We start from the raw sequence: 19,263 nt of genomic DNA on the forward strand, positions 1-19,263 counted from the left end.
CTATTTTTCATAGCATATTTCTGTGAAACATGGGGTCAAAACTCCAGAAACCATTTTGCCACAACACAGCTGAGAACCAAAAAACTGAACTCCTCTATGCAAGAGATTTCTAAAAGTCATCAACATTTTCCTGATGCTGGTAGTTATTATAAACCCCTAGGTACCAAATCCATGACCCAACCCCACCAGTCTATTAAATGATCAAAAATCCCAGAACACTGTCTATATTCAGCTGTTAGCTAGTAAACTGAATGTATATTTTCCTACTTTGACAATTTAAATGATCAAATTTACAGAAACAATGATTAGGCTATGTAATTTAAATAAAATTTTTGGATTTTTTTCTTTTTCTTTCTTTCTTTCTTTTTTTTTTGGAGAACAGATCCTATTTTACCCACTTGGGAGATATGTTGTCATCATTGCGTGACCGGAAAAGAGTTCTGCCAGGCAACAAAATTAAATCACCCTCCTGCAAGGCTTGTATAGATCATCTCTGGCCTGAGGGCTAGGGCCCAACAGCTGCATGACCAGACAGGACGGTACCGGGTCCCCAAAAGGTGTCGCCCTCCTGTGCACACACCCCCACCCGCAAGTCAGGCTGGTGAGGCCTCAGACTCCTCCTCAGGATGCTTTCAAATGGTTTTTGTTTTATGCAATTGCACTGAAGCAGAGTTATTAAAATATTATTTAAAAAACACATGAGATACTGTAATATATGTGCTTCTTTATTAACTCACTAAACAAAAGGGTGCCGCAGCAGATCTAATAATGACCATAATTTCAAAGGAATGATAAGAAGCTCAAATTTCAACCACTATCGGCAACCACTGTGATGTGGTTATGAACATACTAGTCATTTCTGTGATGTCTGTGAAATCTCAAGGGGGATGTTATCCGTGTTTGCAATAGAAAGAAATACTAAATTTCAGTTAGAAACTAGTGAAAAATAAAAATGTACGTTCTTTCCACTACATGTTCTTGGACCCCCTGAAGTCCATCCACTCACAGCCCTGGGTTCAGGGTTCCCACGTTGGAGAATCACTTGGAACCCCACATTATGTCATGAACCTGAGCCATCAGATTCAACAAATCCCTAGACTCCAGACTTGGGGCAGGAGGGACCTTTCAGAGCAGAATATTCTCTTGCTGCTGTGAAGAACAGGAAGGCCCACTGACGTGGGGAGGCAGCTCCAGGCCTGGACCCAGCTCTCCAGTCTGATGTTCTGCCTACTACGTGAGACTCATTTCTTTGGGCAAGGCCTCCGCCACCTTGAGAGCTGGGAAAAAGCTTCAGACATCACTTTGTCCAACTCCACTCTTACATATGGAAACCGTGCTCTCAAAAATCTTTTTGTGTGTGATAAAGAAAACCCAAGACCAGCCAATTCCAAAAATACTGCCCTGAAACAAAGTGGGAATCCTCGCTTTCATATCAAGTGGATTCTTCTACACATGGCCACCAAACCTCACAAAAATGTAGTCAAAACAAAAATTCAGAGAAAGACAAGATTTGTTTAAAAAATTAGAAATCCGCAGGTCAAAACAGAATCGTAAATTATACTTTACCGCGGAGGCATGGATTTAAAAGGAAATCATGTTCAAAGAAGCCATTGCAGATGCTTGTATCCAGTCAATTTTAATAAACAAACACACTGATAAAATCATGTTCGTGTGAATGAATACAAGGGAGTCTCTCTAGTCCATGGAGCTGTGGGAAGACTGGAACAGTAAGTAGTCTCCCCACAGGGGCCTTCCACCGCCCACCCTCAAATTCTACCATTATTTTGGGAGAGAGAAGGTATAAACAGGAAAGTGAAATGGGCTCCTGGCCTTATTTCTAACCCGTTCTGTACCCAAGAAAAAGGTCAACCACTCCTCTCGCTCTGGAGAAAGATTCTCTAGAACCTTCAGCCGCTGGAGGGAAAGGGGTCTTCCCAAGTCGCCCTGCCCCACCCCCAAGCCAGCTTCTGAGCCAACCCCCACCCGGCCCAGACCTCTGCTCATGCGCACACTGGAATGATGTCATAGCACCAGGGCAGGAGGTAAGAGTCACCAGTCCGTGCTTGGGGCAGCAGACTCTGGCCCTATACTTACAGAGTGGGCCAGTGAGACCACTGCAGGAGCTCCCTCTCCACTGAGTGCCTCCTCCATCAGGAGAAGCCACCTGAGGTCACTGCCTTCCCCCTGCAGTCGGAGATGGCCTAAGAAGTTAGATGGCCACTGCAAAGCACTAGTCACCGGGCATACTAGGAAGCCATGAGCATCTGCTCATGGCTCCTACTTGTCAAAGCGTGGACAGCATCCACAGGCTACCCCCACCATCGCACGGTCCTTCATTTGCTCTCACCTGTGCACTCATGTGACAAAACCATTTTCGGACAGGCCTGGGCATTTGAGGACCTCCCTACTGCAGCCTAGACAGACCCTTCCCACTGGGTCCCCGGCTGTTAACTCCACTACTTCCCAGCTGCTGGAGCTCTGAGAGCATCATTCTAAGGCAAGAATGGCTTTGGGCTTATACAGTGAGCCACTCAGGATGTCCAGAAGGGGTTAAAACTGTGGGCGTGGCCAGGCCAGAGGCCCTCTGCAGGGGAGCCTGGGAGAGAGGGTGCCAATGGTAATACACAGCAGCTGGTTCTCCACCTTGAAAACCTGTCAGAACCACCTTGTTCAACAGGAAGACTTTCACACCAACGCTCCCCAGGAGACTCAGGCAGTAGGGCCAAAGCAGGCCCAGGAATCTGCGTTCCTAATACATACCCTAGGACCACATTCTAAAAACAGAGCAGGCCCCTAGTTCCCTCCTCTGGACCGGCACCTAGGGTGGGGCTACAATGCCCCTGTGACCACTGAAAACCTTCCTCTTTCAGAGAGAATAAATCAATCTCCCATGCACAATTCCAAATAACTGAGATACAACCCCCTGGAGGAGGGAGAATATAACTCCTCCCCGTTTAAGTGACTTCCTCCCCAACTGCTGGACAGACAGAGGAAAGACGAGTTAACTTTACAGTGGGGAGCCTGCAAATACCACCTCAGCCAGGGGACCGAGGTCATGAGTCACACTGACAGTACGCACCACTGAGATGATGAAAATGGCATCTGATGCCTGTGATCTCCCTTCCAAAAACCCCCAACTCCAGTCTAATCATGAGAAAAACATCAGACAAATCCCAACTGAGGAATGTTCCACAAAACTCATGACTGGTCTTCCTCAAAAGTGCACAGGTCATCAAAGTAAGGAGAGTCTGAGAAACTTTCATAGCCAAGAGGATCCTAAAAAGACTTGACAACTAAGTATCATGTGGTCTTCTTGGGGGGGGGGGGGATCCAAAAAAGGGACATTACATAAAAGTTAAGAAAATCCAAATAAAGTGTGGACTTCAGTTAACAATAATGTACCAACACCAACTTTGCAATTTTTTCTGTAAATCTAAAACTATCCTAAAATTAGCGGTGCCAGGCTGGGTCAGTCGGAAGAGCATGTGACTCTTGATCTTGGGGTCATGAGTTCGAGCCCCACGCTGGGTGTAGAGATTACTTGAAAAAATTTAAAAGAAATGTAAAAAAAAAAAAATTATTAAAACTATTCTAAAATTAAAGGTTCATATCAAATACATGTTCATGTAAAAATACAGGCACACCTAGGTGGCTCTCCATCGGTTACGTGTCTTCTTGGTTTCGGCTCAGATCATGATCTCATGGCTCTTGAGTTCAAGCCCTGCACTGGGCTCCAGGCTGGCAGTGCGCAGCCTGCTTGGGATTTCTCTCTCTCCCTCCCTCTCTGGACCTCTCCCACTCACACTGTCTCTCTCTCAAGGTAAATAAACTTACAAATAAATATATGTACCATACGTACTATCTGGAAATACATACATGCGAAGCATAACGTGGATGAATTACAAAGCGTACTTTGGAAAAGCAGGTGGGTGAAAACTGGAATGAACAAAAGGAGAGAAACCTACTCCATTAGCTTAACACAATAAAATAAGGTCATTATATAGTTGCAACTCATTACAATTTTTGTCCTGTTCTTCAGAGAACACATGATATATACTTGAATATGTAAAATAATAAAGACTACGAGTTTGTAAATAACAACAAAAAACTTCCTCTCCTGAATGAGACCCAGAACAAGCTTATTGAACATACATTAAATTCTTTCCCACTCAGGTTGCCGAGAACCAGGAATCGATGTATTCTTTAATCGATGCATTCAGGAATCTTTACAGTGACATCACGTAACTCATATTTCAAGTTATAGTCTCATTATTCTCAAATTAAGTTAATTGAAATGCCAAGCATTAATGACAAATAATTACAGCGTCTCATAAAAACTATTTTACACTAATCCACATCATCAAAAGTTAAATGCAAATTGGTGCGGTATGAAATGGAAGACAAACCACAAATTGTGATTTTAATTGTGTTGAATGTCAGTATTCAGTTATCTCCTGATGCTAAACAGGGCTAAAGAAGTACCCAAATCAGCCCGCCTACAGACAACAGCTTCATCCCAACTTGATGCTGAATGGCACGATTTGGGTACTAGATAAAGCCGAAGTCAACAGCCTGAAACACTGCACTTAAAATAGACAAAAAGAACTTCGATGATCGAGAAAGACAGAGTTTAAGTTTCAAAGGAGACAAACTTCAAACTAGACTACCAGTAGGATACAAAATAAACCTGCAAAATGTCTGGACAGGAGTGATTTACAATATTCATTACTAATCCGGGTGAAGCAGTAACTTGACTACATAAATCTTTTCCAGATTAAAATGTAATGCCATAATGCATTTATGCCATTATCAATTTAAAACAAAAGGAATAAGGAGGTATCGGCGTGCCGCCTAACGCCAGCCTTCTCTTAAACACACCAAAAAGTAGCTTTACTAATTTTTTTTGTAATTTATTTTTTAATGTTTTTTTTTTAATTTTTAAAAAATGTTTATTCTTGAGAGAGAGAGAGAGACAGACAGAGCGTGAGCCGGGGAGGGGCAGAAAGAGAGGGAGACACAGAATCTGAAGAGGTTCCAGGCTCCGAGTTGTTAGCACAGAGCCCGAGGCAGGGCTCGAACTGACAAACCGTGAGATCATGACCTGAGCCGAAGTCGGATGCCCAACCGACTGAGCCACCCAGGCACCCCTACTAATTTTTAAGATCTAAAAGTCTCAAGCAAATAAACAACAAAGATGTAAGGTTTACAATCTCTGAAAGTTATGGACTCGTGGATCCAAAAAGTGAGTGCTCACCCCAAGTGAGCAGAGAGTATGAGCCTCAGCCAGGCCCCGGGAGAACAGTGGCAATCCTGGGAGGGGGGGTGGGATGCATCTCTGCTCAGTTGGCATTTGGCTGACTCTAGGGCTGTCTGTAAAATGAAGAGTTCCTAAAGATCTCGAAGAAAACTACCCTTCCCTGGAATATTTGAAACGGGTTCTACCTGGCCTTGGGGACTTCTGTGCATCTTCCCTTGTATTCTCTACAGGACCCCAAAGAGATATCACAGTCATTTTAAATACTAGTTAATCGGGAAGAGAGCTGAGTGGGAACCTGGAAAACCATCTCACATTGGGTTATACCCTCCCTGAGGGCAGGTTTTTGTATCCGGGGCACTTGGCATGGTGCCTGTCACTTAGGTGGCACTGCAAAGCATTAAGTGTGTGATGGGGACAGCGGTCCAATTTGTGGGTCAGATCAGAATGAATAACGCAGCCTTTTCTACACCTGCACACACGTGCCTTTTCCGTCCTCAAACTAGATTCACAAAAAAGGAAGAGCAATAAAATTGAGACAGAAGTCTGCTCGTGCCACCCTCCTTGGACAAAACTCCTTTGAAAAGGAGCGGTGTGGTTCAAATGTTTAAAGAGGGAATGGCAGGGCTGTGCAAGGTCTTTAAAAACAGGAGCCCTAAGGCCTTGTTTCACAGAAGACAAAAATAGAGGTTGGGAGGTTAAGGGCTGGAGGCACAACGTGAGATAAATTAGCAGCAGGGGAAAAGGAGAGGACCCGTCCAGTCCTCGCTCAAAGCAAGATTTTTGAAGTTCAAACCGAGGCTAGCTGCTAATGAAGTTCCGAAAGATACTGTGATTCCAGCTCCTATTAAAATCACAAGTCAAGAAGTTACTGCATAAAGGCAAACATTTTACTTTCAGGGAGGAGACATACATACACAAAGCAGGAAGGAAGTCCAGAGTCCGCAACTTCTGGATTAGAGCAGCTCACACACACGACCCAGACCCCATGCACTACTGAGGGCATGGGCCTGGGGATCCCCTTGGCCACTCACAAGACCCCCGAGGCTAGCCACTGCCCAGTGACCTGCACTTTCTCATTCACTCAGTGGCGTAGTGACCACACTTGCCTCCCTCCACCCCTGCTGTAAGAATCAAACGATAGGAGCCTGCAAAGAACAATTAGATAGGTTACATTGTTTTAGAGCTCATACCTAGAAGGTTCAAGTCGGTCAGAAGGAGTTACTGTTAACCTTTCAGAGGTCCTCCCCAGTCCATGTGAGGATGGGAGCATTTAGAAAAAAGAAAGGACTGATTGTGCCTTTTAACAATCTTCACCAAGAAAAATTCAAAGACTTACAAAGTGCTGATTTTGTGTTTATCCCCATAACTGAACAGGAAGAGAGAAGAAGCAACAAAGTAAAAAGGAAGAGCAGTATAGCCGGAAGTGATTTATACAAAATAGATCTAGATATAGCCAAGGAAACTTCTAATTGGCCACCCTCTTAATTTCTGGGCTTATTGGACTCTGTCAAGTCAGAGTCTTCGTCTGAAGAGAAAAAGAAGTAGAGACATCAACGTCATACTCCAGCCCAGCTAATAGGCACCTCCACCACTAACCTGGACAGAGACTAACAGCCAAATTATAATTTTCTCTTTCCGTTTCCCTGGATAAGGTCTCATTTGCGGTATTTTCGTTCGCTCTCCCATGAAGAGTTTCTTTTTCGGAACTATACAAAGATGGAAATGAAACATTTGAAAGCTAACAGATGTGACCAGTCCAATGATTGTCAGGTTGAACCTAGAATCTTACGAACTTTAGCCATAACAACTACAATTTTTCCCCCTATGGATAGCCACCAATTAAAAGGATTCTGAGCTAGGCAGACAGATTTGGAGTGGACCAAACTCTAAAAATTGACTAGTTATTAAAAACAATTGACAAGGGACTCCATGACTTCCTTGTAAGTGGACATTCTAAGAAGAGTATGTTTTTATCACGGTTCAGCTAGATTTCAAAAGGTTTCCTGCAAATTGACGTTTTATACTTACATGGTCCAAACATGGAGAAGAAGACAATTTGAAAAACCAACATATGCCACACTTCACCAACAGTATTAAAGATAAACTGTGGTTAAGTCAGTTATATTAAAGATGGTTTCTCCTTTATATAACTGCAAGATGTATAAATACTGTCTAGCTCTCTAAATAGATATTTTTCATGTTTATAAAAATGGATGAAAAAAATTATCTCCATATGGGCAACTGTGTGAAAGAATACATGTGCCATTAATTTAAGGATTTGAGTAAAGGAAGGAAGCATTCACTGACATGAAGGTTGCTGAAATACTGACATTCTGGGCCAGTAGGTTTTCTGGGGTGGGAGCTGCCCTGTGTATTTCAGGATGTTTAGCAGTATCCCTGGCCTGTACCCACTAAGACACCAGGCACACTCCCCCATCAAGATAATTGGAAAATGTCCCCAGACACTGCCAAATGTCCATATGGGCAACATCACCCCCAGCTGAGAACCACTCATCTATATATAGGACTGGAGGTCCAAGTCTCAATTAAGTTTTTAAAAACATTAACAATTAACATATTTGCCAAAGTGAAGTGCTCTTATTTCTTGATCCATACCTAACAGCCAGTTAAGACCCCAAAATGGATGGGGATTTGCACATATTAATACGCCATCATGTTAAACACATATTTTCTTCCTTCAACATGTAACCCTCACCGACCTGAGACATGGACAAAAAGGGAACCTACCTCTCTTTTTTGGAAGGTGGAATGAGCCTTCCTGACCAGCGCTGAGGGAGTGGCACAATCAAGTTTAAGCAGCAACATATTAAACACCTGAGCCTTAATCTAGGCTGCATCAAGTGGGCTTCCGTTCTACCCAGGCATGCTTCAAAGTGAAAATTATGACGGCAAGCTGAGTGTCATCTCTGCTCCCCTTTTTCTGTTTAGAGGATAACAGCATGGTTTGCTTACCGTCGCCACTGGGTCTCACCTACTGAGCCATCTAAAACAGACCTACTAAGGAAACCATGGGAAGGCACGAGATGGCTTAATAAAGGGGTGGCAGGAGGAGCTCCTAATTATAAGCTAGGGAGGGCCAAGGAGGGCAGAGGGCCAAGGAGGGCAGTAACCAAAGCACGTAAAGGAAGAACCATACACATGCTGGTAATGGAGACAGATGGAAAACTGACTTTAAGATAAATGGTCAGGGCGGGGGTGTACACGAAATGAGTCGCATGCAAAGGTGAAACATGGAGGGGAGAAGCGAAAGGATGCAAAGAAAGATCTGCTTTTATATCTGTCTTGCCAGATATTGTTCCTAAATAGGTTTCTTTAAAAAGAGGGGGGCTGATGAAAATTCACTATTCACCTACGTCAAATTTCCTGCAACTGTCTCTAAAATAACTCCTTGAATCCCTGGTTATTTCTCGGTCTCTTAAAAATTCTCCAGCAGCTTGCAGTTTTTATGTCAATGTCCCTGAGCTGGTTTCCATCACTCAGAGCAGTAAGAGGGCTGTTTATCACCCATTCAGACCTCTCCCCATCACCCCCACCCAACACAAACAAGACTTGCAAACAGGGAAACAAGCTTTTAGAGTGATTGGCCTTAAAATGGACACAGCTGGCAGGAGAGAACAGGAACTGCTCTTCTCTTCTGCAGCCAGGCTCATAAGTGACATAATTAAAATACTTGTTGACTTGCAGACATCCTTAAATATTCAGCCAAAATTCATAAGATATTAAAACTGAGCCCCATCCTCTAAGGAAAATCAATGCAGACATTGATGGGCTTTGTCTGGTAAGACAGCCACTGGCACTTTCTAGGCATCTCGCTGCGACCTCAGCTCCTGGTAACATTTCTTACTAGCTGGCCACCCCCACTGCTGCTGGGAGAATTATTAAGCTTGTTTAAATAAATAAATCTTTGCTGCTACTCCTCCTGGAACATGCTACATACAGAGCTGGCCAGGGGGAGACAGCTGGACGGCAAATCTAAGAATGTGAATTCAAAGAAGCTGCCCAAGGTGTGGACCATCTGAAACCACTGTGTTCCTGAGTCTTAGGACAGACATATGGATACTTCTCCCAACAGGGGCACCGGACTCTCAGTTCTATCTCAGTTCCACCTGCCCTGGGCAAAAGTTAGCCAATGCTCTGAGAGCCCCTAAGGGCCTTCCAAACACAGAAGGGTGTATTAAGGACGGTCTTACTTGGAATGACTACCAATGTCAAAGCTCCCATTGGAACCTTGTTAGAGAAGCCTTCCGAAAATCCAGACTGACACTTGACCTGGCCCCTCTCATGATCCAAGAAGTAGATTTTCAAAGCCATTTTGGGATTCTTTGAGACCTGCACAGATCTCACAAAAGCACGAAAGAAAAGGATTTGGTGTGTTGGGCTCCAAGGCTCCAAGTACGTACCGACCTACCTTCTCTAACATGAACTCATTAAGAAAAAACAGCAGCAACTGACAATGACCTCCCAAAAGATATCCCAACAAAACAAGCGCTCAGGAACTAAGTGGAAGAACAAGAAAACTCAGTCCTGCTTCCTCAGTCCCCACAGTGGTGGAAATTGGGTGGGGAGCCCCCCACACAGCCATTTACAAAGGAGCCAGCTGCAGAGACCTGCACAATAGTACCCCGCACACAGGCTTGTGGGCCACTCTCAAAATACTGCTACTATCATCAAACAGAGAAACCTCCTCACTCACCCCATGTTATACTGCAAACCCCTCAACAGTGGTTCTCAATGTGCGGCTCCCATCCCATCACAGGCCACCTGAGAACTCAGCAAAAAAGCGCATCCTGCGTCAGACCCTCTGGGGTGAGCCCAGCGATCTGAGGTCTAAAGCAAGCCCTCCCAGGGATACTGATGCCCACCTCAGAGCTGGAGAGTTTGCCCATCTGAGGAGCAATGGCCCGTGGTATGCAGCAAGGAGGGGCTGAGAGGAGAAGCAAGGCCAAGGGTGCCCAGTAATGCTCCTCTGTGACCCTGCACAGCTAGCCTTTCATGACCCCTGGAGCAGCTGTATTCATTATGTCTTTCCCAAGTTCAGGGCTTCCTCTACTGCCTGGCTGATACAAGAAGTTCCAGTATGAACTGATACCCAAGCTCCACTCTTTATCGATGGTTTTCCATCAAGGTTTCTCAAATCTTATACCTAATAAAAGTTTATGGCTCTGTTTATGTATTTTCAGAGACATCTTAACAAAAAGATGGTGGCCTAGCTTCGTCGATAAGAGCAGAGACTCAGAAGTCAGCCTGAGGTTGAGTTCCACATCCACTATTTGCTAGCAGTATCTACACCTAATTTTTGAGAGGATTCAATGAGTTATTACTTTGTATAAAGTGCTCAGACCAGTAATTACAACATGAGATTGAGTGTGCATGTGTTAACAGATAAGCTAACGATCACTAAAGAAAATACGATTTTAGCTTTTGTACTTATAAAGCACTTAACGTACATCAGAAATATGTTGAACACTAACACCCAAAAGCTATTTTAAGTTGGCAACTTACCCTCGAGAATTCAAAACACATTTTAAAAATATCTGTAAACTGGACAAAGTATTTTGATTACATGTAACCAAATCTGACTTTATCAAGCGTAGGAAATAGCACATTATTCCCTAGATCTTCAAGGGTGAGACCTTTCCCGCTAAGGAATAATAATAATTGCCATTACTATTATTCTGAATTGTGCCCATGCTGTCTCCTCAGCTATCTCAACTTAGACACACAGAAGAGATGAAGCTGAAATCCTAAAGTGAGTATAGACCTGTCCTCTGCAATACGGCAGCCACTACTAACCTCAAGAGGCTCCTGGCCACTCCAAATGGAAAGAAGGAATGTGGTGTGCCAGAAATATAGAATACATGCCAGATTTCAAAGACTGCACACAAGCAAAACAAGGTAAACTATCTCATTAATACGGTTTTATATTGATTACACATAGAAATAAAAATATTTTTGATCTATTGGGTAAGATAAAAAATATAAAAATTAATTTCATGGGGGGCACCTGGGTGGCTTAGTCGGTTTAAGCGTCTGGCTTCGGCTCAGGTCATGATCTCGAGGTTCATGGGTTTGAGCTGCTGGGCTCTGTGCTGACAGCTCAAAGCCTGGAGACTGCTTAGGATTCTGTGTCTCCCATTCTCTCTGCCCCTCCCCCGCCCTAGCTCTCTGTCTCTGTCTCTCAAAAATAAGTAAACATTAAAAAATAATTAATTTCATGGGGCACCTTGGTGGCCCGGCTGGTTAAGTATCTGACTCCATATGGGCTCAGGTCATGGTCTCGAGCCCCACGTGTGAGGCTCCCATCCCAGGAGGAGCCTGCTTGGGATTCTTTTTCTCCCTCTCCCACTGCCCCTCCCCCGCTCCCACAAATTCACAGCAACAGCAGGCCCAGAGGGGACAGCACGGCCCTCCCACTTGGCTCTCTACAGCTTGGGCCAGGACAGGCTTTCATTACCATACAAACCCAATGCTTTCCCTATAGCTGATATTTTATCTTGTTCCTGATACCAAAAAAAACCTACATGTACTGAGGTGAAGCATCCATAAATGGATTAAGTCAGCACTGATTTCTCTCCTTAATCATTCTACCTAAAACCTGACCAGCATCTAAAAGCCCAGTGCCCAGGCTCCTTCCCTATTTGGAGGTTACATGACCAATAATGAACTGCCATCCCCTCCTTAGGTCTGCTCTATAACCATCCCTGGCAGGTGTTCTCCAATAAGTAGATTCCAGATCTGGGTGAGGGAAGCAATAGGACTTTCTAAAACAATCAGCCTTGTTTTTGAACACAGCGTTACACACTGTTATGAACTGTATCCCCAATATTCATATGTTGGAGCTCCATCCAACCCCCAAAGTGGCTGTTTGGAGACAGCCTTTGAGGAGGTAATTATGATTCTTAGGGTGGGGCCCTAATCCCACAGGACTGATGACCTTATAAGAAGAGGAAAAGCCACCAGACTCTCTGCAAGCAGAAACGAGAGAGCACACAAGGACACAATGAGAAGGTGGCCTTCTGCAAGCCAGGAAGAGAGACTCACCAAGAACTGAAACTACCAGCACTTTGCTCTTGGACTTTCCAGCCTCCAGAACTGTGAGAAATAAATTTCGGTTTTACACCCAGTCTGTGTGCTTCTGTTACGGCATCCGGAGCAGACCGAGATACACGCTAAGAGTGAATAAGCACATTTCAACTTGCAGAGCCTTTCCAAGGTAATGCTGGCTCCCAGCAATGAAGCAAGGACAACAGTTCACTGTAACTGCTCCTGTCTGCCTCCCCTGAAACGGCTCGTCTTCAAAGAGCCAGCTCACATTAGAGAATCTGCTTCCACCACTATCTGCTCACATGTGCAACACGGCAAAGGCATCCACGCAAGGTCTACGATGCTTCACTTCATTAGTGGTACATGCTATTAGATCAACAGCCTCATAAAAACATCTATCCAGCACTCTTTTGGCATTCCTTATCTACTGCCTGCTTAGCAGGGCCAAGGGCTCTGGAGGGCAGGACTTATACTCAAGTTCAAGCTCCATCATCCCTGGCATTGCCCCTGAGCTCTAGTCTCCTCACAGAGAAATAAGGGCCAGAGCCCATTTTACCATGATATGTCAAATATTAAATAGGATGGCCTTTGTGGAAAGCAATCCGTAAACTGTACATTAACATACGAGTATCTATTCTTACCTGACTATCGCACTTTGGGGCTTCATTTAAGCACTGACCAGCAAAACTATCTCAAGAGGAAACTGTAATATTTAAACTCCGAATGCCCTTGAAGCTTCTCCTTTTAAAACCACTAAAAATACAAGCAGGAGAAAAAAGTAAGGTGGAACTGACTAATTAATGTACCAGGCCAGGAGGACAAACGCTTTGCCCAGAGTTTCCAATTCAAGTTGACATGGACAATCTACTGAAAAGTAATATATGCAGCCAAACCACCAGGTGGGTGTGCAACTGGGTTTGTTTTTTGTTCGTTTTTTTTGTTTGTTTTTTTTGTTTTTTTTAAGTTTAGCTTCAGGACTATAAATGATGCATTTGACCAAGAATTTACCAAATAGGCCACCAGACCAAATTCACCCAACTGTCCAGACATCCTGGGGACAAAGCCATCCACGAGGTCAGAGGTTCTGAGCAGAGGTACAAAGATTCTGGAGATCTTTTATTACTCACATTTCAGTGGAAACAAGAGCCCTAACTGCCCAACAGGCTCAGCATTCAATATTCATGTGTTTAATATTTGTTGGGCATCCACATGTACAAGATATGAACACAAGAAACCACAGGGCAGATGGTGACGTGTGGGTGTGTGTGTGTGTGTGTGTGCGCGCGTTGAGGGGTATAACTTGCTAACGCCGATTACACCTTCAGAAATATACGTACTTTGGGATCTGTTCAAAGTAAAATAAAGGAAAAGAAAGAACACTCTAATTTTTACGACTGTGTTACGAAAGCGGCCTAAAGACATAAGAAACTATTTTTACTTAAGCTGCATACTTTTGACAACCGGTTAAAAGGCCATCTTGACCTCTTTCGAAGTTGCCTGAACTCAGGCATCTAACAACATACATGATAGCATTTGTAGCTTAGGCCCTGTAAAAACATGCCATGAAGGGTTTCCATCACTCATCTGAGGAAAGAGAAACAATTTGGAAGCACCATTTGCTCTCCCTCTGGATGGGAAGACTAATTCCCTAAGCTTCTGGGGTGAGTCGTGGGGAGTTTCCAGTTCATTTGTGAAAAGAGTTTAGCTTACAAGTTTCCCCAAGCATTGTCCACTGCCCTCCCGTGCAGTTGCAGCAAGCAATTTTCAGCTCCTCAGCTAGCCAGCCTCATTTTTAATGATGGAGAATCATGTCCACGAGCGCTCTCTCCCCAGCGCACACTGTAAGTCAGTCTGGGCAGTTAGAAGCCTGTGTGTCCCAGAGAGCAACACAGCCTCATTTAGCCAGGGCAAATTAAGCTAATGCAAGTGATCAAGTAAAGGACTACAGGTTATTCCAGGCAATCAGGGAGTCTTTAGGGTATTTTAAAAGGTTATCTAGTTTGTGCTCATGCAAGGAAGATTTCCGGTGTATTTAATATGGATGATAGTGCCTTTCTCAAATACTGTGTACATACGATCTGCTGTTGGTTGGAAAACCTCAATAATCCCCCAATGCAAATGACAGGGCAGGGTCACTGATTTCAGAGATGAAGAGAATTTAAGCATACAGCACGGAATAAAGCAAAACTCAAAGCCTGGAAACTGAGCCCAACTATTAGAAATGCACCTTAAATAAGCCCCGCCCATTTAAAAAAGGGCCAGTTTCCGGGCGTCTCGCTGGCTCCCCAGTGGAGCAAGAGACTCGATCTCGTGGTCTGAGTTCGAGCCCCACGTTGGGTGTAGAGATTACTTATAAATAATATCTTTAAAAATAAGTATAAATAAATAAATAAATAAATAAATAAATAAATAACAAATGTTTAAAAAGGGCCACTTTCTCCACAAGTGGGCAGAGGTGGGTGATGGAGTGCTCAGTTGTAAGGGTGGTGATCCGACAACCAATTTCATACTAAACTCAATGATCAGTGGTGGCGTCTGTTTAGGTTAACAGCGGAGATGCTGGGAGCCCAGGTGAGGCCTCCAGGAGAGGAAGCCAGAGTCAGGCACCTCCCACAAGCTCCCCACTTGCTTCAAGTTCTCAATTTCAGCCTCAAGGAGCTGCAGCCAGATGACCACAAACATCCGGCCTTTTTCTCCAATCAAAAGTGCATATCTAATCGACCTCAAGGGGAGAATTCATTAAGGTAGGATTTTCCCTTGTGGGTCACTGCTGCAGAAGCACCATTAACACCCGTTTTTCAGGAAATCCCTGCTCCCGACACTTAAAAACCTACATCAACAGCTCCCTCTCCCACTTAAGCCCATTTCTTCTCCAAGCGTCCACAGACTGCCGTTCTCTTTATACAAAAACCGCACACGCTTGAATCCTGTTATTAATTTACCCATCTATCGAGGAACGCCCGGTAAGAGAATTAAGAGAGTATTCAGAAGCAAAGTTTAGATCTGTTTTGATAAGTTAAAGTAGCCCTGCTTAATTTCATTTTCAGTCATTTCAAGACTTGAAAAGCACTGCTGCTAACAATATCAAACGCAGTGGTATGAAACACACCCGAATTATTTTCATTCCTACCCAAATCCCTTCCCAGAAGCCGGGAGACGCTGGGGATGGGCCTGGACGGGCCTCTCCTGCCTGCAGGTCCAGGGCGAGCCATACCCCCTGGCCTGGCTGGTTCAGTTTCTGTTTGGGTCAACAGAAGGAGGGGCCGGCGAGATTTCTAAGCTCCTAGGGCCCACCAATGGGGCCTGCTCATTCCCTTATGCAGACACAAACTTGGCAGATTCAGCCTTAAACCTGTTGGCAAAATAAACAAAACCAAATAAAGGGGAAACTGCCAACCGGAATTGTCTGAAGTGATACAGGCCCGCTCTACACGCGTTCCTGCTTTGTCCCTGAAGCTGTTAACAATGCTAAAGTCAGGTGCCTGATGTTCCTCGGCCAATAACCCCCAGCATCCCGCGCCGACCTTCCAAGGCGATCGTTATTGTCTCCAAATTAAAGCGTTTTGCAAATTAGATACCTCCGCACGATGCCACGCTAACTGCACTCACAAGGGAGTTGCCTTCAATGCCTTAAAAATCGCACACCAAATTCTTCCAGAACCACTTGGTGGTTAAATCGCCCTGAATAAACCGAGAGGGCAGAGCGATGTGAGAAACTTTCTTTCAGGTGGCTGTAACAGAGTCATGTAAATCTGGGACAGGACGCAGAGCCTGGAACCCGTCACAAAGCGCCCCTCGCCCAGTCGAGGACCTCCTTTATGCGATGTGACAGCAGCTTTGTGCGGGATCGTAAATAGTTGCAATAAACACAGTTAAGTTCTCCGGGCCGAGCTCGGCCTCCCGCGTCCCTGCGCTGGGGCCGCGCGAAACAGGCTATTCTTCCCGGGGACTCACGCCCCGGCGACCCCGGCCACCGCACGGTCCCACGCCTGCTCCTGGCTCCGCGCCCGCCGCCCGCTCGCAGGCCAGGCGACCCCACGCGCCCGGGGTGGTCTCCGGTCCCGGGAACGCGCCGCCCAGGCCCCCGCGCCCTCCCGCGCCCTCGCCGGCACCCCCGCCCCCAGCGCCGGCCCGGAGAAGGTGGGGGGTGCCCGGAAGGCGGGCGGGAAGGTGAGGAGCCGGGAGGTGCCGGGCAGTTGCGGCCGCGGGGGGCCAGGCCGCGGCGGGGCCGAGGGCACCGGCGGGGCGCCGAGGGCACCGGCCCCCCTCCCCGACCCCTCCCCGGGCGCGCGCCAACTCCGCCGCACGGCCCAAGTTCGCGGCTCCCGCCCGGAGCCCGCCGCCAGCGCTTACCTCGCCGTGGGCCGCCCGCCGAGGCCGGAGGGCAGCGGCGCGGGTCCCGGGGCGGCGGCCGCACAGCGCCCGCCCAGGCGCCGCTCTTTGTCTGCGCCGCTCCCTCCTCCCGCCGCTCGGCGGACGCTGCCGGCCCGGGCGGACCCCGCCGGCCCGGCCGCCGCGAGCCTCCCGCCGCCGAGCCCTCCCCGCCGCCTGCCGCCCGCTCGGCCGCGCGGCTCCGGCCTGACGATCCCCGCGGCGGCGGCGGCGGCGGCGGCGGAGGCGGCGGCGACCCTCCCCCGGCGCGCTGCGCCCGCCTCCTCCGCGCGGTTCCTCCTCCTCCTCCTCCCGCCGCTCCTCCCCGGCCGCGCCGCGACACCGCCCAGGGGCCGGCCCGGGCCCGCGCGCGGGGCGGGGGCCAGACACCCACCTGGGGGCGCGCAGGCAGAGCCGGGGCTCGCGGCGCGGCCGGGCTCGGGCACGGCCCGGACACCCGGCGCTCCGGCGCGGCGGGCACCGGGGGAGGTGGGGTGGGGGGGCGCGGGACCGGCGCGGACGCGGAGCAGAGGTCCCCGCTCCCCAAACTGCCCGCTCGGGGAGTGCGGTAGCGGGGGGGGGGCGGGGGAGGGTGGCGAGCGGACTCGAGAGGAAATAAAGGCAGCAACTTCCAGCCTCGAGTGACTGCCGGGTGGCCTTTCCATCCTCTTTTTGTTTGATTTTCTTATCACGACGCTCTAGTTGTTTGGCGACCGTCCCCCTCCCGGAAGCATTCCCACGGCACTCTCGGCAAAGGAGGCCTGTTGTCCATCAGAAAAGTGACTTACATAAAAATGTCACTTCCTTTCTGTAATTGCTTCTGGGCATTTTTATTTATTTGCCTTGTATCTATTTACTTTCCCAAACAGACACTTTAGTACTCCATCATTCCCGTCGGAAGCACTTCTTAAGAGGAGGAGAGGAAACTCAGCCCTGCAGCCTGTGGTGCCTGAGGTCCGGCTCAAGCACACCCACCAGGGAAAATCCTGTAAGGAGCGGCCCCAAGGTGGGCGCCAGAAGGAGCTGTCCCTAGTAGTGGGACTGGTCCGGTCACCTGGCCACACCTAGGGGCTTTCCTGGAACCAAGTTTGGAAGATTAAAACCCAGGAGAAGGGGAAAGACAAGTTTTCCTTTAGCAGGGCATATGCATCCAGATGTCTGTTCTCCAATCGCCTTCCCAGATGGCTTCCCAAAAGGAAATCCTACTATTCAAATGATTCTGATTTCCTGGCGGAATAGCCTGGATCCATGTTAATGAGATTCTTTCTTAGGCTGCTGGCTTCTCATTATTATTAAAGCAATAATAATTTACCCAAGGTGACGAGGCTGTATCATCTGAATCATTCATCCCCTGCTTTGTTCCCCAACCAAGTAGGGTAGCTAGAGCCAGTATAACTTTGAGGTCACAGTATGGTGTTTGACTCTCTGCTTCTTCAAGTGTGGACCCTTGCACAGGTGTTTCTTAACCGATCTAAAATCTATCAAATGGAGAGATCACATTTACTTAGCTCCTATGTCTGCCTGTCCCTGGCACACGTCCTGGCCATAGGGAGCCCTCCGTAGGTCACTAGCTGCAAGTAGCTATGATGTACAGAGCAGGGATCTGGATAGCCTCCTTCTTTTTGACCTTGGGAAAAAAACTACCTCAGTTCATCCTTTTGTCTTACTAATAAAGCAGAATGATGATAAATGGTCTGGCCCAATTTTAAATTAGTTTACCCAAAATACATGTCATAACAGTGACCCAGTTTTTAACTTGTCTGCTTTGTAAACTGTCGCTGAATCATGGTTCTTGAACTCCTCTTCCCCCTTCCTTCCTTTGCAAAGGTGAAGTCCCCAAGGCTATTCTACCTAGAACGCAGTGTCCCTGTCTTAATCCTTAGCCTGTGCAGTTTTCAGAAGCACATGGCATTTCTGCTATCACCTGAAATTCAGTCATGTTTTCATTTATCTAACATGACTACCTTTCTGACCTTCCCACGTCTGTCCTTATAGAGCATGCTGTCCTTCCAGCCTCTAACAGTAACATTCCCAAAGCAGACTTTGGCGCTTTGCTTTTATTCTAATGTGTGCCTTTTTTTTTTTAAGTGTATTTCTTTATTTTGAGAGAGAGAGGGAGAGCTAGAGGGGGAGGGGCAGAGAGAGGGAGGGAGAGAGAGAGAGAGAGAGAGAGAGAGAGAGAGAGAGAATCCCAAGCAGGCTCCGAGATGCCAGCCCAGAGTCTGATGTGGGGCTCGAACTCACAAAACTGAGAGATCATGACCTGAGTCAAAACCAAGAGTTAGACGCTTCACCAACTGAGCCACCCAGGCACCCCCCTCCCCATTTTTGTTTGTTTTTTAAAGAGAGTTGATCTTTGTTTTGTATGCTTCCAGGCTGGATGTTCTGTGATAAACTCCCAGATCCGTAGCCTGTCTGCAGTCTCTCTGGGTGGCTTATTGTCTCTTCAATATCACCAGGTTCAGAATGAAATTTATCTCCTTCCCAAAGTAGCTCCTCCTCCCACGGTCTCAGGCTTGGCCAAGAGTCCAGCAGGCATCTCAGCTCCTGAGGAAGAAACCTCACTGCAA

General features: G+C 46.9%; 2 protein-coding genes and 1 long non-coding RNA gene across 4 annotated transcripts in view; 2 read left to right on the forward strand and 1 right to left on the reverse strand.

Annotated features, from left to right (window-relative positions):
• The window catches only part of LOC115510442, a 25,150-nt gene extending 21,665 nt beyond the window's left edge, over positions 1–3,485 (forward strand). Inside the window, exon 3 of the long non-coding RNA XR_003967721.1 lies at positions 3,474–3,485. This is a non-coding gene — a long non-coding RNA (uncharacterized LOC115510442). The remainder of the gene's footprint in view (positions 1–3,473) is intronic.
• Positions 1–16,800, reverse strand: part of NCK2 (NCK adaptor protein 2) — a 153,292-nt gene extending 136,492 nt beyond the window's left edge. Inside the window, exon 1 of one of the 2 annotated variants that reach the window (XM_030310303.1) lies at positions 16,676–16,800. The gene's annotated coding sequence lies outside the window, so the exon portion shown is untranslated. The remainder of the gene's footprint in view (positions 1–16,675) is intronic. The other variant, XM_030310299.1, reaches the window with a different exon arrangement.
• On the forward strand, positions 14,879–17,265 carry LOC115511219 (translation initiation factor IF-2-like). The gene is made up of 2 exons (XM_030311779.1): positions 14,879–14,893; positions 16,447–17,265. Exons 1-2 carry the CDS (start codon positions 14,879–14,881, stop codon positions 17,263–17,265), a joined length of 834 nt encoding a protein of 277 aa, XP_030167639.1.
• Positions 17,266–19,263: the final 1,998 nt, after the last annotated feature.

The sequence above is a fragment of the Lynx canadensis genome, chromosome A3 (assembly GCF_007474595.2).
Source record: "Lynx canadensis isolate LIC74 chromosome A3, mLynCan4.pri.v2, whole genome shotgun sequence".
Lineage (NCBI taxonomy): Eukaryota > Metazoa > Chordata > Mammalia > Carnivora > Felidae > Lynx > Lynx canadensis.